The sequence below is a fragment of the Staurois parvus genome, unplaced genomic scaffold (assembly GCF_062004578.1).
Source record: "Staurois parvus isolate SC_StPar_1 unplaced genomic scaffold, SC_StPar_1.0 ptg001032l, whole genome shotgun sequence".
Lineage (NCBI taxonomy): Eukaryota > Metazoa > Chordata > Amphibia > Anura > Ranidae > Staurois > Staurois parvus.
The window spans coordinates 1,568,237-1,593,429 of NW_028318828.1; the positions used below are offsets into that span (position 1 = coordinate 1,568,237).

The 25,193-nt window shown below is 41.2% G+C and overlaps 1 protein-coding gene across 6 annotated transcripts in view; it reads right to left on the reverse strand.

Annotated features, from left to right (window-relative positions):
• Nucleotides 1-25,193, reverse strand: part of PACS2 (phosphofurin acidic cluster sorting protein 2) — a 1,098,307-nt gene that overhangs the window by 666,943 nt on the left and 406,171 nt on the right. For all 6 annotated transcript variants that reach the window (XM_089657830.1, XM_089657827.1, XM_089657828.1 and 3 more), the window contains exon 10: nucleotides 10,674-10,764. In XM_089657830.1, coding sequence (XP_089513956.1) covers nucleotides 10,674-10,764 — 91 coding nt within the window. The remainder of the gene's footprint in view (nucleotides 1-10,673; nucleotides 10,765-25,193) is intronic.

Here is a 25,193-nt window from a genome sequence, read left to right on the forward strand (position 1 = left end):
GGAACAGTTTAGGGATAGCCCCTTTCTTTTCCAACATGACTGTGCAACAGTGCACAAAGCAAGGTCCATAAACACATGTATCATTCTATTAGTGTCTATGGGAATGTTTGACCATTCTTCCAGAACCGCATTTGTGAGGTCAGGCACTGATGACGGACGAGAAGGCCTGGCTCGCAATATCCGCTCTAATTCATCCCAAAGGTGTTCTATCGGGTTGAGATCAGGACTCTGGTTGTGCAGGCCAGTCAAGTTGCTGCACCCCAAAATTGCTGATCCATGTGTTTATGGACCTTGCTTTGTGCACTGTTGCACAGTCATGTTGGAACAGAAAGGGGCTATCCCTAAACTGTTCCCACAAAGTTGGGAGTATGAAATTGCCCAAAATATCTTGGTATGCTGACGCCTTAAGTGTTCCCTTCACTGGAACTAAGGGGCCAAGCCCAACTCCTGAAAAACATCCCCACACCATAATCCCCCCTCCACCAAACTTTACACCTGGCGCAATGCAGTCAGGCAAGTACCGTTCTCCTGGCCACCACCAAACCCAGACAGAGAAGCATGATTTGTCACTCCAGAGAACACATCTTCACTGCTTTAGAGTCCAGTGGTGCTGTGCTTTACACTACTGAATCCAACGCTTTGCATTGCACTTGGTGTGTAAGGCTTGGATGCAGCTACTCGCCATGGAAACCCATAGTATGAAGCTCTCTATGCACTGTTGTTGTGCTAATCTGAAGGCCACATGAAGTTTGGAGGTCTTTAGCTATTGACTCTGCAGACAATTGCGACTTCTGAGCACTAGCATGCGTGGACACCGCTCTATCATTTTACGCGGCTGCTGTTGTTCTCAGTTGCTACCACTTTGTTATAACACCACTAACAGTTGACCATGGAATATTTAGTAGCAAGGACATTTCACGGATGGACTTATTGCACAGGTGGCAGCCTATGCAATCCCAGGTGGCAGGCTTGAATTCACTGAGCTCCTGAGAGTAACCCATTATTTCACAAATGTTTGTAGAAGCAGTCTGCATGCCTAGGTGCTTGATTTTATACACCTATGACCATGAAGGTGATTGAAACACCTGAATCCAATGGTTCGGAGGGATGTCCTAATACTTTTTGCAATATAGTGTTTGTGCAGTTTTAACAAGGTATTAATATAGTTATATTCACTCTGTTTTCCTTACTGATGAATGTACATGTTGTGGCTGCAATTTGTAGCATCATGGCTGATCAATTTCCCTATGGCCATGTATTGCTTTAGCTACCTATTCACAAAGGGGACAGGACAACTTCCTGTTCCAGGTCACACCAGAGTCCAAAGCATGCCATCCTATCCCCACTGTGAGGCATCACAAATGTGGGCGTTCTAATGAAACATCTCTCAGCTGAGTGAGCCGTGTGTGAGAATGCTCTGCTTGTAAATCTCACATGCACAAGCACTAGAATGAGAGATGCTGGGATTGTGAGATATATAGTTTTTTTCACAGGAGTGTGAGGTCTCACACTATAGACAGAGATCAAGTATTACACTGTGCAGAGCTGTGCCAAATATCATGTTTTAACATGAACAAAAATAATTACTATACTATAGACTGTGTGCACAGGGTTATAAATGGCACCATGAAACTATAAGATCAGTACACAACTTATGCAGGTGAAAAACATAAGGTGCACGTAGTAAGGTTTCTATTGTCGTTAAAACAACCATTTCCATAAGTTGACAACTAAATCTTCATATGCTTTAACACTAATCTGAAGGATAACCGAATGCTTCTTAACTCCAGAATGTTGATTGGTAGACAAGTTTCCTCCAGAGACTAAGTCCATTGAACAGCCCCACAGACTGACATTCATTTTAAGGACGTTTCATTGGAGGGGCAGAAGGAACTTCCTTGATTCCCGAGCCGGATTCGAGACCCACCGGGAAATGTTAACTCTTAGTCCCAGGTTGCAGGTGAATGTGTTTGTCCAGAGACAGCAGTTTCTTGTCCCATGCATCCAAAATGTTGAGCTGCAACAGGCTAAAGTGAAATTGGGCATAAGGGAAGGCCTCCAAGGAGGCTACCATTAATTACACAACCTTAATATAGAAACTCCTCCTAGACTGAAGCGTCAGAACAAGAAAGCAGAGGGTTTGGAACTTTTTCTGTGAAAGGCAAATATTGGACAGGGAAGCGCCCAGGAGCAGATCCAGATAATGCAAGCGAATCAGTTCGTTCCAGCACAAGCTTTTAGAGGTGCAGGAGCCACCCACATCACTGCAGGGTGAACAGTTTGTCTGGCATGAACACACAGAGCTTGAAATAACTGTTTCAGTAGATAAAGGTCATCCAAGTATTCCACTATAGGGATGCCTCTAGTGCAAAGCAAGCAACCTGGAGAGGCCAAAGTAAGGGCAACAAACTGGTAATGTAGCATACCTGCCACAAAACGCAGGAAGAGTTGGTGTACTGAGAAAATTGGGACATGCAAATAAGCATCCTTGATGTCTGCAGAAGCCATAAATCTCAGACTGAAAAAATAGATGAATGCTGCCATTAGGCTTTGGTACTGTAAATAGGTTTGAGAGAAGAATCATCTTGGAGATGAGGTGAATAACATCCATAAGGCCATCTACACAATATAGCAGGGACATGGGCACAAGTTCCAGTTGCTGAAAGCCAGAGTGATCTGAGAAGGATGGAACCTGGGTCCCTGGACATTTCCTTATCTCAGACAGCTAAGGGTTGGCTTACGACTAGTGCCGGCACAAGGTCATCTAGTGCCCAGGGCGAACATAGCAAATGGTGCCCCCCCCCCCTCAAAAAAAAAAAAAAAATTAAATAAAAATGTATGAGCATTATTGTGTCAACAAAAATCCACCCCCCCCCCAAAAAAATACACTTGCCCTCCAAGCATAAATTCCCTTTGCAAGCCAAAATTCTCCAAAAGCAAAAATTCCCCTTCTTACAGTACAAACCCCCCTCCCAGCTCAAATCCTCTACTTCCCCAAATCCCCCCTCCCCCCAGCACAAATCCTCTCCCTCCCCAAATCCCCTCTTCTAGGACAAATCCTTTACCCCTCAAATTTCTCCTCTGAGCATATATACTCTCTCCCTCCCCCCTTCCAGATCCTCTTTACCCAGCACAAATGCCCCCAATCATCCCTACTAGCACAAATCCCCCTTACTAGCACAAGACCACCCTGCTAGTTCAAATCCCCACCCCCCAAAGCACCCCTTCTAGCACAACCTCCCAAATCCCCACCATACCCAGGGCAGCTGTCTCTCGGACAAGGTTCTGGCCCCTTGTCCAGTCCCTGCTTACGAGCAAAGCATGCAGCCATGGCAGGCTGCATGCCAGGTCCCACAAAGTAAAAAGAAGCTTTGAAAATGGCTTCTAGCCTTTAATCAACCAGATCCTTCAGTACTGGGGCATCCTCTACTAAGACAGTTAACGTCTCAAGACAAGCAATGGCTGGAACTACAGTGGGAACAGAAACCTTTCCTGGATTAGGCCAAACTCTATATAAAACAGGCTGTAATAGTGAACAGGAAATTATATTTTTTTTTTAGTTTGGGGGGTTTTAAGTGAACTCAGACCAGTAACCCTTAGGTAAAACTGGCCCAGAATGTTCAAGTCTGGAAAAGTGTGAACAGCATTAATAAGAACAAGACTGAGACTTTTCAGGTACCAAATCATCTACAATAGATGAAGTACCCGCCTCAGTATCCTCAGCTGACTGAGCCAAGGCAGCTACAGCTATAGGGAAATCAGTACCAGACTCTGGAGAAGAGGACAAGCCTCTGGCATTCATAGCTGAAAATGTCTTTCCAATTTCCATTCCATTTCCCAACTCAGTGTCAAGGTCCTACCTCTTCCCAGAGGTTATGCTGCTCCATGTGCTGGCATCCATCTTGGGTTTCTGCAAAGCATGGTGGGAGCCTTTTATGCTTTCAGGAATCTGCGGTCCATCCCCCAGAGGGGTGTGGTTGAGCACATTTAAGCCTGTTGTCTGCACTTGCTCTTTGCATTCATGTCCTGTTTGATAGTGTTGTTGCAAGCTCCTATTCTACTCTCTTGGCTCTCCTGGAAACTGACTCGGCTTTGTCTAAGACTATTCTCAGCCTTATCCCTTTATCTGCCCTCCCGCTGCTGAACCCGGCTTGTGACCCCTGGTATTCTTGTCTACCGTTCTGTACTGTCTGTCCCGCTGTTATCGGCCCGGCCTGTCCAACTACGCTATCGTTCTTATCTGGTTCCTACCAGCTATACGCCATTACCGCAGCTGGGGTTTCTCGGGGGCGCCGCGACCTGGTTCCTGGCTGCGTCAAGTCCATCCCCACCATCAGGGGCCCTGGTGAAGGGCAGCCTGGGGCTTAGACTCCACGCCCTGAGGGATTCCGGTCTGTGGGTGGTGGTTGTCGTCAGTCGGTGCGTGACCCTGCCATTAGGCCTGCCTGTCCATTCCACAGCTCCTGCCCTGACACTCAGACACAATAGCATTAAATACTTATCTAAAACAGAGGATGGAGATACCCCTGAAAGGGTTCTTACAGACTTTGGAAATGAACACCGATTAAGGTAGACAGCGTAAGGTCCTTTAAAAGGTATACTTCAAGACCCCTGAACTACCGATGGAGCAAAAACTGTCCTTGTGCTTATGATCTGCCATACTTGAGATCTAGTTCACTATATGGACCACATTTGTATTTATACAGTGGGGCAAAAAAGTATTTAGTCAGGCACCAATAGTGCAAATTCTCCCACTTAAAAAGATGAGAGAGGCCTGTAATTGGCATCATAGGTAGACCTCAAAAAAATCCAGACAATCACATTGGCTGATTTGGAAAGAATTTATTTGCAAATTATGGTGGAAAATAAGTATTTGGTCAATATCAAAAGTTAATCTCAATACTTTGTTATAGATCCTTTGTTGGCCATGACAGAGGTCAAAACGTTTCCTGTAAGTCTTCACAAGGTTGGCACACACTGTTGCCCATTCCTCCATGCAGATCTCCTCTAGAGCAGTGATGTTTTAGGGCTGTCGCTGGGCAACACGGCCTTTCAACTCCCTCCAAAGGTTTTCTATGGGGTTGAAATCTGGAGACTGGCTAGGCCACTCCAGGACCTTGACATGCTTCTTACGAAGCCACTCCTTCGTTGCCCGGGCGGTATGTTTGGGATCATTGTCATGTTGGAAGACCCAGCCACGTTTCATCTTCAATGCCCTTGCTGATGGAAGGAGGTTTGCACTCAAAATCTCCCGATACATTGCCATTATTCATTCTGTCCTGTACATGGATCAGTCGTCCTGGTCCCTTTGCGGAGAAACAGCCCCAAAGCATGATGTTGCCACCCCCATGCTTCACAGTAGGTATGGTATTCTTTGGATGCAACTCAGCATTCTCTCTCCTCCAAACACGACGAGTTGTGTTTCTACCAAACAGTTCTATTTTGGTTTCATCTGACCATATGACATTCTCCCAATCCTCTTCTGGATCATCCAAATGCTCTCTAGCAAACTTCAGACGGGCCCGGACATGTACTGGCTTAAGCAGGGGGACACGTCTGGCACTGCAGGATCTGAGTCCCTGGCGGCGTAGTGTGTTACTGATGGTAGCCTTTGTTACGTTTGTCCCAGCTCTCTGCAGGTCATTCACTAGGTCCCCCCGTGTGGTCCTGGGATTTTTGCTCACCGTTCTTGTGATCATTTTCACCCCACGGGGTGAGATCTTGCGTGGAGCCCCAGATCGAGGGAGATTAACAGTGGTCTTGTATGTCTTCCATTTTCTAATTATTGCTCCCTCAGTTGATTTGTTCACACCAAGCTGCTTGCCTATTGCAGATTCAGTCTTCCCAGCCTGGTGCAGGTCTACAATTTTGTTTCTGGTGTCCTTCGACAGCTCTTTGGTCTTCACCATAGTGGAGTTTGGAGTGTGACTGTTTGAGGTTGTGGACAGGTGTCTTTTATACTAATAACAAGTTCAAACAGGTGCCATTGATACAGGTAATGAGTGCAGGACAGAGGAGCCTCTTAAAGAAGAAGGTACAAGTCTGTGAGAGCCAGAAATCTTGCTTGTTTGTAGGTGACCAAATACTTATTTTCCACCATAATTTGCAAATACATTCTTTCCAAATCAGCCAATGTGATTGTCTGGATTTGTTTTCTCATTTTGTCTCTCATAGTTGAGGTTTACCTATGATGCCAATTACAGGCCTCTCTCATCTTTTTAAGTGGGAGAACTTGCACAATTGGTGGCTGACTAAATACTTTTTTGCCCCACTGTACAAGGTGATCATATTTCCCTTTGATAGCCTCTTCTTAAGAGAAAATTCATTTCTGTTTCTGAAGGGCAAAGAGGATGAGATTTAGCTACCAAGGAGACACACAGGCGTGTATAGGGGAAGATGTGTGTGTGACATCTTTAACACAGGTCTAAACTAGCAGTGAGAGGCCAAGGATCTCCAAAAAAGGACAGCTCAGACCAATATTTGTCCTTTAGTTGCATTCCAAGTCAGGCACTGATCCAGATCAACTAGAGAAAGCACAGAATACATCCCAAAGAGTACTTTCTACAATGAAAGTTCCTTGACTCCCACAAAACAAAATAGGCCTTCCAGGTGCAATGGTAAACTTTGCAATAAATAGTTTTCTTGGTTTTCAAGAGGGTAGGGATGATAGAGTCAGATATTCCCATCTCCCAGGGCCATGGCTTCAAAAGCCATGCTGTTAAAATCAGTCACAGAAAAGCAGAACAGAACATTGGCCATTGGGACACCCAAGGAGAGACTGCCTGGAATCTGAGTGGCTAAGTACCATGCCCTCCCGGGCCAATTTGGTACAATGAGGACCACCAGAATTCTCTTTATCTTGATCCTGCTGAGCAGATTAGAAAGAATATGGAAGGGTGCAAGACATATACTTTACAGGTCACCAAAGAATCCATTGCAAAGGCCCGAGGGTCCTTGGACAGTTTCTTGATAAATGTGAACACCAGAAGATCCATGTTCAATCTTTCTGTCTGTGACACAGAGCTTTAGAGCAGCCGATGAAAAGGCCATTCTCTCAAATCCAGATATTGATGACTGAGAATCAGTCTGCCAATTCTCCACATCTGCAATGTAAATGGCAAAGGGGGCCAGAACATGATGTTTTTTTCCAAAAGAGGATCAAATCAGCTTTCTTTTTAGCGGTGGGCCTTCTGGTGCCTCCTTCACAAATGTAAGCCTTGGATATGGCAACATCCTTCAGAAGTCCTTACAGAAAAGGTGTCCAGCGCTGAAGGGAAAACTAAATTGCTCTGAGCCCCAGAATGTTGATAGGAAGGTAGGCTTTCTCCGTTGACCCAAGTGTAGTGCAGTGTGGGTATAGTTTTATATATATATGCAAAAAGAAACTACACACACACACACAGTGTGTGTGTGTGTGTGTGTGTGTGTATTTTTTTAAGGGCTTGGTAGCGCACGTTGTATTCGGTAATGTAATTTTATCTTTTCCACAACAAGACTTCTGGTATAGAGGCATCCGAGAGGTTTTGGCTGTTGATTGGGGGGGGGGGGGGGGGTCTAGCTGTCCCTCTGCTTCTTACACAGTAATTTCCCTTTTTTGGAGTTTTCAAAAGGGAGGTTTGGATATTTCCAACTGACATTACCAGACATGATGTTGGTAGTGTAGTCATTTTGTGACTATATAGTTCATATGCAGAAGCATCCACGTCGCCTCTCTCTCAGTGACATTATGGGAGAGGATTGTTAGTGTGGGTCGCTGAGGGTTAAAAAGGTCAGTGGGTGGCACAAGAGGTGGGGAAGATACACATTTAAGGCCAGCCAGGGGTAGCTCTCTTTCATTTGTTGTCTGGTCTCAGTGAAGGGTGGAGGCAGTTTGGATAGACATGCTGGCAGTCTCTGGTGTGTGTGGTTTTCTCCATGGCCTGAGTTGCTTTTTAACAATGCTTGGTATACAACACTGGACTATGTGTAGTCTCCATTCTATTTCTGCATGAGCATAGCCAGCCTCATTTTCTCTCCTTTTTCTGCTTTTGTCTGTTTATTGTTTCAGGTCAGTGTTGAGACCTGGGGGCCAGTCCTTTTGTGATTAGCTAGCAAGTGGAAAGCACGGTATATTCAGCTGTATGGCAGAAGATGGGTTTGGCCATTTGAGACTGTAGCTGTTGATGAGCCATATGTATTTTTTTCAGACTTCTATAGACATTAGGTGAGGATGCTTTGGATGAGGAAAGGGATAAACATGTATAATGAAGACCGGCACAACTTATATGGTTTGTGCTTCTCTGTGTTCTACAGGCGTACACATTATTATCTTTCTAATCATCACTAGGACATCCCGAGGAGGGCTTATGACCCTCACATAATACAACCAAGCATTGCTTACTAAAGTCCAACCCTTTGATTTACTTGCATTCGATACTAGATAAGTGTTATGTTATAATATGGGCATCCTGCACCCTTTATGTGTATTTGCTCCCTGGCCCTTTACATGTTAGTCCCCCCATGGGTCGCCCCTCGAAACCTGAGGAGATTCTATTTGGCTCATTCCATTTGACTCCCCTCCCCCCACCCCCCAACTGTTGGCTACTTGTTATGATTATTACTTCATTTGATGTCAATACTCCAACCTTAGCTCTGCTGCATTTTATGACTGTATTTCTATCATTATAGTTGTATACCTAAACCGTGGATCCTGAGGAAGCAAATGCAGCAAAACTCTTGTTGTGCATCTTACTGCTATATCAATATAACCACATGCTGATATCTTCAAAGAACATTTGGTTTTAAAATGTGAAGTGTGACTTAATTTTTTAATGTTGAACCAATAAAAGCATACAAAGTCCCATTTTCACTGATAAATAAAACAGGACCTCCCGGTTTGGCTGGATGAAACTGTACACTCCGGGTTTCTGTTTTAGACATTCTCAAGTTAGGTTGTTTTCAAATTCTATGAATTTACAGGTGTATTCATTGCACATTTTTACACTTTTTTTTTTTTTTTTTAAAGAAAGGAAGACTTGAATTATACAGATACACACACATACTATAAGAGCACACTATACACACTAGACATGTGCAGTTTGCTTTGTTCCAAATCAAAATTCGGACACATTTTTAGTTACTCAAATGTATCCAAATTTCCGAATTCCAATAGTAATGAATTTAAACTGATCTGAAATAATGAGACAAAATGCTGTCTGAAATTCAAATTGAACTAGAAAATGAAATCAAATTCAAAAAATAAAATGAACTGAAAAACAAATCTGAAATATAAAAACAGAATAGAACATAAAATAAAGGAATCAAAAAATTAGATTTGAATAGAATAAATATAGCTGTCCTTTTTGAATTTAAAAAAGAATAGAAAAAAGTTAAACAAACTAGAATAGAAAAAATAGAGTAAAACAGATCAGAATATAATGGAATAGAATAGAAAATAAAAGGATAGAATAAAATGGAATAGAAACAGAATAGAAAATAAAAGAATAGAGTCAAATAGCATAGGATTGAATAGAAAACTTTGACTGAATAGAATAGAAAATAAAACATTCAAATAAAATAGAATGAATGCAGCTGTTTTCTGAAATTGGAAAATCAAAGAATAAAACTGAATACAATACAATAGAAAATAACAGCGTAAAACAGGATAGAATAGAAACTAAACGAATAGAATAAAACAGAAAAGAAAGGAATAGAATAAAAAAGAATAGAAAATAATAAAATAGATTAAAATACAAACAAAATAGATACAATATAACCATCTTCTAAAACTTGAATTTCAAATAGAATAGAACCAGATATTCTTCACAATGCATTTGGATTGATTAGATATTTTCAATTCAAATTTGAATAATTTAAATCCACTGAAACAATTTGAATCCAGTCCAAAATAAATAGAAATTAAATCAGTAACTTAAAGCAGAACTCGGGGCAAAAACTTCTTTACATATCCTTGTTGCTGATTTCCTACCTTCACTAAATGTCATCCATCTTCTGGTTCACTTAATAGCTGCTCTGAAATAGCCAATAATTTTCAAATCAAACCATTAATGCTCTTTGGCTTCCTGTTTGCAAGACCTGTGCTATACCTCCCACCCCCCCGCCACTGGACTTGGCACATCCCTTCTGTAGTTCTTTCTCCAGGAAGCAGTGATGTAATTCAGCCCCACTTGCAGTGGTGGGTGGACAGAGACTCTCGTACACGTTTAACATGTACAGGCCTAGTGTACCGCTCCACATTCACTACAATTTCCTGTGGTGATGGGAACTGTAGTTTCCTTTTCCTGCAGAAAGAGAGGAGAGGATATGATTTAATCCCTACTGTAACACCTCCTCCTTGGCAGAACAGATGCTGTTATCTTTTAATTTACAGAGATGAGGTCATGATAATTCAATCAGACTTTTCTCCTAAATGGTAAGGATTTTCAAAATTGTATTAACAGTTTAGTATTTTGTGTAGAGGGTGGGGGTTTATTAATGGGTGTTTTTTTTTTTTTTTGGCACATCCTTGAGTTCTTCTTTAACAAATCAATCTGAAATTAAACACTTTTTTTTTAGTTCTGCACATGTCTAATACAGATACACTACATATAAAAACATTTCTATTCTTGATATGTTCAGTACCACAAGTGCTATAATCAGCAGATTAAGCCTCTTCATCAGACATAGCTACTTACAGGGCTTGGTAATTCTTTCTGACTTTTCATGCTGTGCAAACTGCCGATTTCGGTTTGAGAACTGGAGTGTGAAAGACCCTCAAAATAAGGCCTACACAGGAAAAAAAAAAAAAAACACAAGAAAACAAAGTGAATTAAAATTTGAAAAATGTCATTTCACCTACAATAGCCAGATAGCTAGATAAATATACTACAAGCAGTAAAAAACATATACAATTATATACAAGCTCGGGAACCTCCACTCAAACTATGACTAGCCTGCCAGAAAAAGTTCCTGTGTGGTGGAAAACACTGCATTCCAGCATCTTCCACTGCAATTGTGCTAGCTCACTTTCTCAGACAGAATTATTTTGTGCCCGTTCACATATATGCGGTCTGAACCGCATTCAATCTGCATGAAAGGTGAAATGACATAGCTTCCTATGGTGCCTGTTCACATACTGTATGTTCAGTGCACTGGCAGTGCGGAGTCAGTGTGAATTGAAAAAAGAGCAAGTGTGGTCTGGTTCAGGTGCAGATTATAGGTTATTGATAGAGATGAGCGAATTTCTCAAAAATTCGATTCGGCTGATTCGGCGAATTCCAGTATGAAATTCGATTCGATGCGAATTAATTCGCTACGAAGTTAACTTATTAAAAGGGTTTCTAGGCTTCAGAGAGCCTTTAAATTAGTGCAGAACACTGTACCTTTAATTTAAATGCCCTTGGAGATGAGGAAGGAGAAGGAGAAGGAGAAGGATGAGAAGAAGGAGAAGGAGAAGGATGAGAAGAAGGAGAAGGAGAAGGATGAGAAGAAGGAGAAGGAGAAGGATGAGAAGAAGGAGAAGGATGAGAAGAAGGAGAAGGAGAAGGATGAGAAGAAGGAGAAGGAGAAGGATGAGAAGAAGGAGAAGGAGAAGGATGAGAAGAAGGAGAAGGAGAAGGATGAGAAGAAGGAGAAGGAGAAGGATGAGAAGAAGGAGAAGGATGAGAAGAAGGAGAAGGATGAGGAGAAGGAGAAGGATGAGAAGGAGAAGGAGAAGGATGAGAAGAAGGAGAAGGATGAGAAGATGGAGAAGGAGAAGGATGAGAAGAAGGAGAAGGATGAGAAGAAGGAGAAGGATGAGAAGAAGGAGAAGGAGAAGGATGAGAAGAAGGAGAAGGATGAGGAGAAGGAGAAGGATGAGAAGAAGGAGAAGGATGAGAAGAAGGAGAAGGATGAGAAGAAGGATGAGAAGAAGGAGAAGGATGAGAAGAAGGAGAAGAAGGAGAAGGATGAGAAGAAGGATGAGAAGAAGGAGAAGGATGAGAAGGAGAAGGATGAGAAGAAGGAGAAGGAGAAGGATGAGAAGAAGGAGAAGGAGAAGGATGAGAAGAAGGAGAAGGAGAAGGATGAGAAGAAGGAGAAGGAGAAGGATGAGAAGAAGGAGAAGGATGAGAAGGATGAGAAGAAGGAGAAGGATGAGAAGAAGGAGAAGGATGAGAAGAAGGAGAAGGATGAGAAGAAGGAGAAGGATGAGAAGAAAGAGAAGGAGAAGGAGAAGGGGAAGGATGAGAAGAAGGAGAAGGATGAGAAGATGGAGAAGGAGAAGGATGAGAAGAAGAAGGATGAGAAGAAGGAGAAGGATGAGAAGAAGGAGAAGGATGAGAAGAAGGATGAGAAGAAGGAGAAGGATGAGAAGAAGGACAGTTCTGTGACAGTTTCTGTCTATTTCTGACAGTTCTGGGACATTCACTCCATACAGCGGTTTCAACCGCTGTATGGAGGGAATGTCATAGAACTGTCAGAAATAGACTATTTCTAACAGTTCTGGGACACTCACTCCATACAGCGGTTGAAACATTGTATCTATTTGTTTCCATAAATGGATCCATTTATGGAAACAAATAGATACAATGTTTCAACCGCTGTATGGAGTGAGTGTGTCATAAATAGTCTATTTCTGACAGTTCTATGACATTCCCTCCATACAGCGGTTTCAACCGCTGTATGGAGTGAATGTCCCAGAACTGTCATAAATAGTCTATTTCTGACAGTTATGGAACATTCACTCCATACAGCGGTTGAAACATTGTATCTATTTTTTTCCATAAATGACATTCTGCAGATACACTTAGAGGAGCGCTGCAGATACACTTTTAGCCGGCTTGGAATTATTCTTATTTTCATCCTACTTCTTCTTCTTCTTCTTCTTCATCCTCATCCTCTTCTTCTTCTTATGAGGATGAGGATGAAGAAGAAGAAGATGAAGAAGAAGTAGGATGAAAATAAGATTAATTCCAAGCTGGCAAAAAGTGTATCTGCAGCGCTCCTCTAAGTGTATTTGCAGAATGTCATTTATGGAAAAAAATAGATACAATGTTTCAACCGCTGTATGGAAGGAATGTCCCAGAACTGTCATAAATAGTCTATTTCTGACAGTTCTAGGACATTCCCTCCATACAGCGGTTGAAACCGCTGTATGGAGTGAATGTCCCATAACTGTCAGAAATAGACTATTTCTGACAGTTCTGGGACATTCACTCCATACAGCGGTTTCAACCGCTGTATGGAGGGAATGTCATAGAACTGTCAGAAATAGACTATTTATGACAGTTCTGGGACATTGGAAGTAGGATGAAAATAAGATTAATTCCAAGCCGGCAAAAAGTGTATGTGCAGAGCTCCTCTAAGTGTATCTGCAGAATAGAGGAACTCTGCACATACACTTTTTGCCGGCTTGGAATTATTCTTATTTTCATCCTACTTCTTCTTCATCCTCCTCCTCTTCTTCTTCTTCTGAGGATGAGGATGAAGAAGAAGAAGAAGTAGGATGAAAATAAGATTAATTCCAAGCCGGCAAAAAGTGTATGTGCAGAGCTCCTCTAAGTGTATCTGCAGAGCTCCTCTAAGTGTATCTGCAGAATAGAGGAACTCTGCACATACACTTTTTGCCGGCTTGGAATTATTCTTCTTTTCATCCTACTTCTTCTTCTTCTTCTTCTTCTTCATCCTCAGAAGAAGAGGATGAGGATGAGGATGAAGAAGAAGTAGGATGAAAAGAAGAATAATTCCAAGCCGGCAAAAAGTGTATGTGCAGAGTTCCTCTATTTCTGACAGTTCTCTGACAGCTTCTTCACATGTACAGCGGTTGAAACATCTGTATCCTAAATGTAAACTAATAGATACAATGTTTCAACCGCTAAACATGTGTTCCTTCTGTCAGAGAACTGTCAGAAATAGCGGAGCTCACTGCAGGGACACTTTTGCCGGCTGATCGGGAAATATTCGATTCGCGCACCCGAAGTAGGCAAAATTTCGGATTCAACGCGAATCGAATATTTCCTGAAATTCGACTCGAATTCCGGTTCGCCTGGTTCGATTCGCTCATCTCTAGTTATTGACTTGTTTCTATGGGACTTGTTTCTAAACTGCATGTGTGTGAACAAGATAAAATCCTGATTTAAATCTGTCCTGAACCTGATGTAAACCTGACCTGAGCAACTACTGTATCAATTATCTTATTACATTTTATTTCAATACATAGATCAATGATATACAGTTTATCAAAACACAAACAATCTAACCAACATCAAAACCTTTCATTCCATTACCCCTTATCCGATCCTCCACCATAAATTATCCCTGTCCAAGTAGTTTTTTTCCATTTCTTTCCTGACCTGTCTACCAACCACAATCAAAGCCTTTTATTCTCCCTTCACATTAAGACTTTACAGTTATTCAATTTTATTCTCCAACTCTACAACCGGGGCACCCATTATTTCAAGATATTTGTCAGATATCTTATCATACCACTTTCTCCAATCCCTTCTGAATTTTTCCATTCTATCTTCATCTATGTGGTATAACTCCTCCATTTTATTTATGTACTCCTCTCTTTCCAATCTCTCATTGTTGGGGGGTCTGATGCCTGCCAAAATTTGGGGATTAAGCCTTTTGCAGCACTAATTAGATGATATAATAAACTATTTTTATATTATTGCACTGACACCTCTGTCTTATAAAATAGGTACACCCACGGATCTTTTTTGAATAGTTATCCCCATAATCTCCTGTATATATTGAATTATATCTTGCCAATACTCTTGCATTTTCTAACACTCCCACCATATGTGAGCCATTGTCCCCCTTCCACCACAGCCCCTTCAACAAAATGGCAAAATTTCTTCTTTGTTTATGTGCTACACTCGGTGTACAATACCATCTAGTTAAACATTTACAGTTCATTTCTACTGTGTTCATATTCACCACCCCGTGTATCAACTTAAACATTTTATTCTTCTGTTGCTTGTTCATATTTGTACCCAATTCTCTTTCTCATCTCTCTAAGAATAACAGAGGTTCAGGTCCCATCCATTCAATAAGGATCTTGTATATTCTAGAAATTACATGTTTATGGGCTGTCCAATAACTCAACATTTTTTTCAAATGGAAGCATATACTCCGGCATCCTCAGTGGTTGGGGGAGTGTTGAGACAAAATGTCCTAATTGAAAATATCTAAATCCATTAAAGTATAAAATACATTTTTTTACGCTTTAATTCTTGAAATGTACATAACTTCCCCTTATCTACTATATCCCTTAACCATGTGTTTCTATTTTGAAACCATTTCCCAAAAAATATTATCATTCCTGGGTGGAGAAAAAGTCGTATCCACCAGGGGTATCCACAGTGAATTGTACTTCCAATCCATTAACTTATGAAACCCATCCCATATTCTCAACACCTCTCGTGTCAGTGTACTGCTATTTTCATCTAATTCTTGAAACTTTTGTAGAATCCAAATGACCCTCTCTAATTGAGCATTACTTAATATGCCTTCCATTTTAACCCAACTTTTTTGTCTCAGTTATGTGTCCAATCTACCACTCGTGACAATAACACCGACATATAATACTTCCTCATATTTCGTAGATTTATTCTTCCTTTTTCGTTATTGTTACAGAACACCGCATACTTAATTATTGGTTTCTTTTTAGCCCAGATAAACCTCAGTATCAATTTTCTTATTATCCTAAAGAAAGATCCTGGTAGATATATTGGGAGGATTTGAAACTTATACAGGATTTTTGGGACTATCACCATCTTAACCAGATTGATACGTCTGATCCACGAGACTCACCCTATTGAGAGTATTCTCAGCTCATCTTTAATCTCATTTATTAGTGGTATATAATTACCTTGATATAAGTTCTTTATTGAGGGGGTGAACTTTATTCCCAGGTAGCTTAATTTCCTCTCCCTCCATGTAAATGGGAAGTATTTTTGCAGAATCTGCATCTCTACCTTAGAAGCATTAATATTTAAGATCTCAGATTTTGAAAGGTTTATTTTCAAATTTGACAACTGCCCGTATCGATTTAATATCCCCATTAATCTAGGATTGACAATATAAAACAGCATGTCATCTGCGTACGCTGCCACCTTATGTTCTACTTCTCCTATCTTAATTCTTTTAATATCTGTATTCTTTCTTACCAGTGCCAAAAGAGGTTCCAGGGATAAGACAAATAATAATGGCAATAATGGGCACCCCTGTCTAGTACCATTATACATTTTAAAGGACCCTGACAGGGACCCATTCACCTTGATGGACAAAAGGACTATGTAACAGCCCTTCTGCATTAACATTACCATTTTAATCCCTATTCCTAATATTTTATGCGTGTTAATCATAAATCCCCAATCTACCCTATTGAAAGCTTTTTCTACATCAATCGACAGTATAATTGTAGGCTGCTTCCCTTTTTTTGCTTTTTGTAGGAGGAGCAATGTTCTTAGACCCTCTTTCCTTCCCTCCCTGGAATAAATTCTACTTGATCTAAATGTATCCACTTTGGCATCAGCTCTTTCATCCTAGTGGCTAGGAATTTCACAAATAATTTTGTATCAATATTTAATAATGAAATGGGTCTATAACTGGCACATTGTGCACTATTCTTCCCTTCTCTTACCTCCCTGGAGGTATTCCTGAATGTATCTCGGGGTAAAGTTTCAGCACCACAAGCGGTAACCTCGAGCTACACTCAGGAATACCTTGCAGCGCTGCTCCGGGATCTCTTCACTTACCTTGTCATGCGCTCCCGCGATGTCCCTCCTGCAGTGTCCCCGGCAATGTCCTCTGGCGGATGCTGGCACCTGTCTTCTGGGTTCTGTTACCTGCGACGTCGGGACGTATGGGGGATGGAACTGGCGGGAAATTTGAAACTTGTAAAAGTGACATCACTAAATTCACTAAAATCACATAGTAAAACATTACTGTATCAAACCATTTCACATACATTTTGTCCCTAGTGCTTTGTCCCTGTGCCCTGCCTGCATTTTTACTGTTATTTTTGTCCATGGCGTCCAAAAAGCGTCCCTTTAGGTCAAAAGTGGTTTTAGACCAGCTAGAATAAGCGATAGTAAATTAGAACCACTTGCAGAATTGAGTGATAATTATTCGCGGGGAAATGCGTCATCAGACACTGAAAATGATTTTGCGACTTTGCTTAGTGATGTGCGAACTTGGCGCTATATTTCAAATTTCAGTGTTTTTGGTTTAATTATATTTACTTAAATTTATTATTATATTTTTTATGATTATTTATGAAATTATAATTTATGATTTCGTGTTTCAAATTTTAACATACCCAGGATGTTTACTAGACTCTTGTTCGGACAGATTTCAGTGAGTTATTCCTAAAAATTACAGGCCTACAATAAAAAAAAACATATTTCCATGCAAAAAAATGTACCACTTTGAGCACAGAAATATGGACATAATCAGACCACTAGTGAGGTTAAGGATAACTGTTATATACGCATGTAGTGATTCTTCTCTCATTTTCATCCCCTCATCAAATACATTCATGTATCTACAGAGGTTAGGTACCAATATCTCTTTAAATTCTTTATAATATCCCACCGTATATCCGTCAGGACCTGGGCTCTTTCCTCTAGCCGTACTCTTCAGGGCCACTCTAATTTTCTCCTGGGAGATTACGCAATCTAGGGCTGCTAATTTATCTTCTGCTATTCTTGGTAAGTGTGCCTACTTTAGGAATTCTTGTCTTTTCCTAGTCTTCTCTTCCTCCATTACTTTCTGATTTTTAAGATTCACATCATAGAGTTTGCTATAAACGTTTGGAACCTCTTAATTTATAGAACTCTTCTGTTACCCCCTTTATTTTTTTCTCTCGTTCCTTTTTCTTTTTGTCCCTAAAGCTATCAAGATTCCTACATAAGCCTGATGTACCTCCCAAATAGTAGCCAGCGATATTTCCTCCATTTCATTCAGAGCAAAAAATTGCTCGAACTCTTCCCTTAACCCTCTATTTCGGGGTCTTGTATAAGTGTCCCATTTAATCTCCACATGGCCTTCTTATTCCAATCTCCTCCTAGCCATAGTTTCACCATGACAGGAGCATGATCCAAGATAGACATCACCTCTACCTCGGATTTAATCAAGGATTCCAATTGTCTGTGCTTTATTAATATATAATCCAATTGCAAATACGATCTGTGCACATATGAGAAGAAGGTATAATCTTTCTCTGGGATGTTTCACTCTCCAAGCATTTATTGATTTTGAAATAACCTCTTTTTCACCAATCTTAATTTTTTACCTCCCTCTTTCTGCACAATTGAAGACACATCCATCCAAGGATCCAAACAAAAATTAAAATCTCCTGCCACGATCAGACTACCCCTCTTAAAATTCATAATTTTCCCAAGCACTTCTTGAAGAAATATTTCAGGATTTTTATTTGGGCAATACAGTGGGGATCGAAAGTTTGGGCACCCCAGCTAAAAATGTGTATTAATGTGCATAAAGAAGCCAAGGAAAGATGGAAAAATCTCCAAAAGGCATCAAATTACAGGTTAGACATTCTTATAATATGTCAACAAAAGTTAGATTTTATTTCCATCATTTAAACTTTCAAAATAACAGAAAAGAAAAAAATGGCGTCTGTAAAAGTTTGGGCACCCTGCAGAATTTATAGCATGCACTGCCCCCTTTGCAAAGCTGAGACCTGCCGTTCTCATGGATTGTTCTCAATCATCGTCTGGGAAGATCAGGTTATGTCAATGTCAAAGGTTTTAAATGCCCAGACTCATCTGACCTTGCCCCAACAATCAGCACCATGGGTTCTTCTAAGCAGTTGTCTAGAAAACTGAAACTGAAAATAGTTGACGCTCACAAAGCTGGAGAAGGCTATAAGAAGATAGCAAAGCGTTTTCAGATGTCAATATCCTCTGTTCGGAATGTAGTTAAGAAATGGCAGTCATCAGGAACAGTGGAAGTTAAAGCAAGATCTGGAAGACCAAGAAAAATATCAGACAGAACAGCTCGCAGGATTGTGAGAAAAAAAATTCAAAACCCACGTTTGACTGCACGATCCCTCCAGAAAGATCTGGCAGACACTGGAGTTGTGGTACACTATTCCACTATAAAGAGATACTTGTACAAATATGGTCTTCATGGAAGAGTCATCAGAAGAAAACCTCTTCTACGTCCTCACCACAAAAATCATCGTTTGAACTTTGCAAATGAACATATAGACAAGCCTGATGCATTTTGGAAACAAGTTCTGTGGACCGCTGAGGTTAAAATTGAACTTTTTGGCAGGAATGAGCAAAGGTACGTTTGGAGAAGAAGGGGCACAGAATTTAATGAAAAGAACCTCTGTCCAACTGTTAAGCATGGGGTTGGATCAATCATGCTTTGGGGTTGTGTTGCAGCCAGGGGCACAGGGAACATCTCACGAGTAGAAGGAAAAATGGATTCAGTAAAATTTCAGCAAATTTTGGATGGTAACTTGATGCCATCTGTGAAAAAACTGAAGTTAAAGAGAGGGTGGCTTCTACTAATGGATAATGATCCTAAACACACCTCGAAATCCACGGGGGATTACATCAAGAGGCGTAAACTGAAGGTTTTGCCATGGCCTTCACAATCTCCTGACCTCAACATAATTGAAAATCTATGGATAGACCTTAAAAGAGCAGTGTGTGACAAACAGCCCAGAAATCTCAAAGAACTGGAAAACTTTTGTAAGGAAGAATGGGCAAAGATACCTCAAACAAGAATTGAAAGACTCTTGGCTGGCTACAAAAAGCGTTTACAAGCTGTGATACTTGCCAAAGGGGGCAGTACAAGATATTAACTCTGCAGGGTGCCCAAACTTTTGCAGACGCCATTTTTTTGTTTTCTGCTATTTTGAAAGTGTAAATGATGGAAATAAAATATAACTTTTGTTGACATATTATAAGAATGTCTAATCTGTAATCTGATGCCTTTTGGAGATTTTTCCATCTTTCCTTGGCTTCTTTATGCACATTAATACAAATTTTTAGCTGGGGTGCCCAAACTTTCGATCCCCACTGTATATATTAACCAACGTATATTTTGTCCCTGAATTTCCCCCCTTAGGCCCAGATACCAACCCTCTGGATCTACCAGTTTCTCCTCAACCTCAAAATCCATATTAAAAATCCAATTGCAACTCCTTTAGCCCTCTTTATGGGTGAATCTGCATAATGCCAGTTTGGATAATTCCTTGAATACAATTTGATATTGGTATCATAAGAGAGGTGTGCCTCTTGTAAAAAGAACACATCTATAGAATGTTGGTGTACTTCCCTCAGTACATTATGTCTCTTAATTGGAGAATTTAAGCCTTTCACATTATAGGTCATAATATTAATCAAGCTTGTATCTTTTTACTTTTTCCCTTCTTCACAACTCCATTTACATGCAGATAGGCAAAAAATATTAATTTCATGGACAGCTACCCAGCCCCGTCCCCTCCCACCCCTCCCCCCATTCTGTCCCCTCCTTCCACCCATTCATCACACCCTTATACTCCCTGGCCTATGTATTGCCCTGGAATCTGACACAGGTATCCCCCACTAACAATTACTATTTTGTGGTATGGCTCTGAACATGTACGTAACCTGGATCCCCTTTCCCAACATGGGGGATTTTAGTTTCATATCCTATTGGACCTCCAGACACCTTGCTCTTCTCTTAAAAAAAAAACAAAAAAAAAAACTTCTTACTCTGGTCTCCTCATGGAAGCCCTATAGGGGGACAACGGGGAGGACTGACAGAGGGAGGCATGGAGGGACAAAGAAAAAAAAAGGGAGGAATATTTATTTATTAGGTACAGGGAACAAATTCCCTAGCCAAGAAATCAACCCTACAGTTGCAAGAAAAAGTGTGTGAACCCCTTGGGATTACGTGGAGTTTTGCATGAATTGGGCATAAAATGTGCTCTGAACGTCATCTAAGTCACAATAGAAGAACAAAGTCTGCTGAACATAATACTACACAAACATTAGATGTTGCCATGGTTTAATTGCACATAACATGTAAACATTCACAGTGCAGGGAGGAAAAAGTATGTGAGGCCCTAGCTTAATGACTTCTCCCAGAGCTAATTGGAGCGAGGAGTGAGCCAACCTTGACTCCAATCAGTGTGATGATATTGGATGTGTTGCTGACAGCTGTCCTGCCCTTAAAAAACACACACCTGTATTGGGCTTACTGGTTTCAAGAAGCACTGTCTGATGTGAACCATGCCTCGCAGAAAAGAGCTCTCAGAAGACCTACGATCAAGAATTGTTGACTTGCATGAAGCTGGAAAGGGTTACAAAAGTATCTCCAAAAGCCTTGATGTTCATGTGTCCACGGTAAGACAGACTGTCTACAAATGGAGAAAATTTAGCACTGTTGCTACTCTCCCTAGGCGTGGTCGTCCTGTAAAAATGACTGCAAGAACACAGTGCAGAATGCTGCATGAGGTAAAGAAGAATCCCAGAGTGTCAGCTAAAGACCTACAGAAATCTCTGGCACATGCTAACATTTTTGTTGACACATCTACAATAAGGAAAACATTAAACAAGAATGGAGTACATGGGAGGACACCATGGAGGAAGCCATTGCTGTCCAAAAAAAATATTGCAGCACATTTGAAGTTTGCAAAAGAGCACCTAGATGTTCCACAGCACTACTGGCAAAATATACTGTGGACAGATGAAACCAAGATTGAGTTGTTTGGGAAGAACACACAACACTGTGTGGAGAAAAAAAGGTACAGCACACCAACATAAAAACCTCATCCCCACTGTAAAACATGGCGGAGGGAGCATCATGGTTTGGGGCTGCTTTGCTGCCTCAGGGCGTGGACGGATTGTTGTCATTGATGGGAAAATGAATTCCAGAGTTTATCAAGACATTTTGCAGGAAAACGTACGACCATCTGTCCGCCAACTGAAGCTACGCAGAGGATGGGTGATGCAACAGGACAATGACCCAAAGCATACAAGTAATTCAACAAAACAATGGCTGCAACAGCACAGAATACGCCTTCTGGAGTGGCCCAGTCAGAGTCCTGACCTCAATCCGATTGAAATGCTGTGGCATGACCTTAAGAGAGCGATTCACACCAGACATCTCAAGAATATTGCTACACTGAAACAGTTTTGTGAAGGGGAGTGGTCCAAAATTACTCCAGATCGTTGTGCAGGTCTGATCTGCAACTACAGGAAACGTTTGGTTGAGGTTATTGCTGCCAAAGGAGGGTCAACCAGTTATTAAGTCCAAAGGTTCACATACTTTTTCCTCCCTGCACTGTGAATGTTTACATGTTATGTGCAATTAAACCATGGCAACATCTAATGTTTGTGTAGTATTATGTTCAGCAGACTGTGTTCTTCTATTGTTGTGACTTAGATGACGTTCAGAGCACATTTTATGCCCAATTCATGCAAAACGCCACGTAATCCCAAGGGGTTCACATACTTTTTCTTGCAACTGTATAACTTTGATTTCCTCCTCATCCCTTCCATCTCCCCCGCCCCCCCTCTAGTTAATTTCTCCTTTTATTTACTTGCTGCCATTTTTCGTTTTTTAATTCCACCCTCTCAATAGACCCTTCTGACCACCTGCAGTTATAATTTTTCACAAAAGTCTTAGATCTTATGGTGATCTCAGCCTAGCCGATTTCCCCTCTTTCCACCCAATCAGGCACGCCAGAAACCCTTAGTTTTATTGGACCTTTTTACCTATAATCTGCTTAAGTAGCGGTTTCGGTAACCTTCTTCTAGACAAAGTCTCAGCAGACACGTCCGCAAAAGTTTGCAACTTTTTTCCTCCGTAACTTATTTCAGATGTTTCACGCAGTCTTTTCCATATTCTCGGTCCTCATAATAGTGAAAGTGAACAACCACATCTCTTGGAAATTCTGTTGTGATTCCTGGTGGGCACCTGATTCTATGTACTCTCTCAATTTTTAATTTCTATTAGAGTGTTATTGAGACTACTTATATTTCCCGATAGGTCCTCTTCATTTAGCTCTACTGGTAGGCCCCAGATCCTCAAGTTATTTCTTCTCTCCCTATTCTTTTGATCCTCTAGACTTCCTCTGTTCCTTTTTTTAACACTTCCACTTGCCTTTCCAATTTCACAGTCTGCTGGGCCTGGTTTTCTACTTTCTCTTCCACTTCTACTCTTGTTAGGATTCTTCCCAGGTCCTTGTGAATCACCACCATTTCGTATTTTATGGAACGTTCCAAATTAACAAACATTTCCGCCATCTCGGTTTTTGTAGGGATTTGAGATATAACTCCCTGTTGGCCCATCACAATCTGCTCCACTACAGTGTCTGTACATATAGGTTAATTTGTTTCATTTCCATTTTGTTTTCTAAATGTGTAATTTGCTCCCCGTCTTCTTTTCCGTTTCCTTCCTTTTGTTTCTCTGAACACTATCTCTGGGCTTTTTTCTTTAATCGGTATATATTTATTAATAGTACTCATATTTGTGTTTGATTGCAGAGTTTTTACCCCTCCTCCTTTAGTGGATCTGAATTGTAGCAAGATCTTATGTAAAATCGGTAGGGAGGTGTGAGGAGGATGTCATCTGCAAAAAGGGATAGTTTGTATTCGCGGGTATGGGATTGTATCACGCGCGTATATCTGAATTAGACCTGATAAATAGCTAATGGTTCCAAACAAAGAATGAACAATTAAGGAGAGAGTGGACAGCCCTGATGTGTACCATTTGACATCTGGAAAGGGGACAAAAGAAAGGAGGCTAATCTGACCTGTGAGAAGGGGGAAGAATAAAGAACCTTCAAGACTGCCACACATGGGCCCCGGAAGCCAAACCTCTCCAAGACCATAAACATGTAAGGTCAACTTAGGCTGTCGAAAGCTTTTTGAGCGTCTAAACTCAATAATATAGCAGGGATGGAGGATCAGTTAACCAGGTCAACCAGATCAATAGATCTCCTGGTGTTATCCACAGCATGTCTGGCAGGCACAAAACCCACCTGATCCCTGTGCATGAGCTTGGAGAGGAGTCTGGGCAGCCGATTGGCCAAGATCTTAGTGAAGATCTTGTAATTGGAGTTCAATAGGGCGATAGTTGTCTATAATAGAGTGGTCCTTGTCGGGTTTGGGGATAACTAAAATAAATGCGCAGGAGAACTCAGCCTGGGGTGTGACACCTTTGAAAAGATCCCAATAAAGAGAGAAGGGGGGCCAGGATACCAATGAAGGACTTATAATAGGAATAGGGCAATCCGTCTGGTCCCAGAGTTTTACGAGAGGGGAAATGTTTAATTGTGTCGAATAATTCCTCAGATGTGATGTCTGCATTAAGGGCCTCAATGTCTGAGAGTGATAGTATCAGTAATGATAGGGGATTGAAAAAAACTATCAAAAGATGATTGTGTAAGGGGTGGATGAAGGTAGGGGGTCAAACAGTTATAGAGATTCTCATAGTATGAGCCAAAAAGGGAGACCATGACATGGGGATCATAGGTAGGGCTTCCATTCGGTTGGATTAGATCTGGCATCGTTGAGTGGGATTGTGCTTTAAGCCGATTGACTAGCATAAGATGAGGTTTATTAGAAAATTCGTAGATTTCAATTTGACCCAAAAGAAGGACTGTGCAGACTTACTGGAATCGAGAGCCTTGATTTGGTTGCTTAGCAATGTCACCTTATGGAGCTCAGAAATGGACGGTTTAGCCAATAGACGTCATTCAGCCAGAGACAGTTGGTGAATAAAATAAGCCTTGGCACACGTCGAGGACTTTTTTTAACGGGATCCAATAGAAATACAGAGTCCCCGAAATACCACCTTATGGGCCTCCCACAGGGGCAAGGTAGATGCTACAAAGCCAACATTGTGACTAAAATACATATCAAGTCCCAGAGAGAGTTCGTCCCGAAGATGTTCGGTGGATAGAAAGGTCTCTTTGAGGCGCCAGTGACATGTTTTCGGCATAACGGTACGGAAGAAAAGGTTCAAAGTTAAAGAGGCGTGGTCGGACCATGTAATAGGGTTGATTTCAGAGGCGACCAGGAGAGGAAGCAATGGGGCGGAGATAAAGAAATGATCCACGCGGGAGAAGCTAGGATGGGGGGTGGAGTATAAAGTAAACTGTTTATGGAAAGGGTGTCTAATCCACCAGGCGTCAATGAGACGATGCTCACTTATCAATCTGCGAAAAGATTTAGAAGTGAAGCACTGCCGCTTCGAGG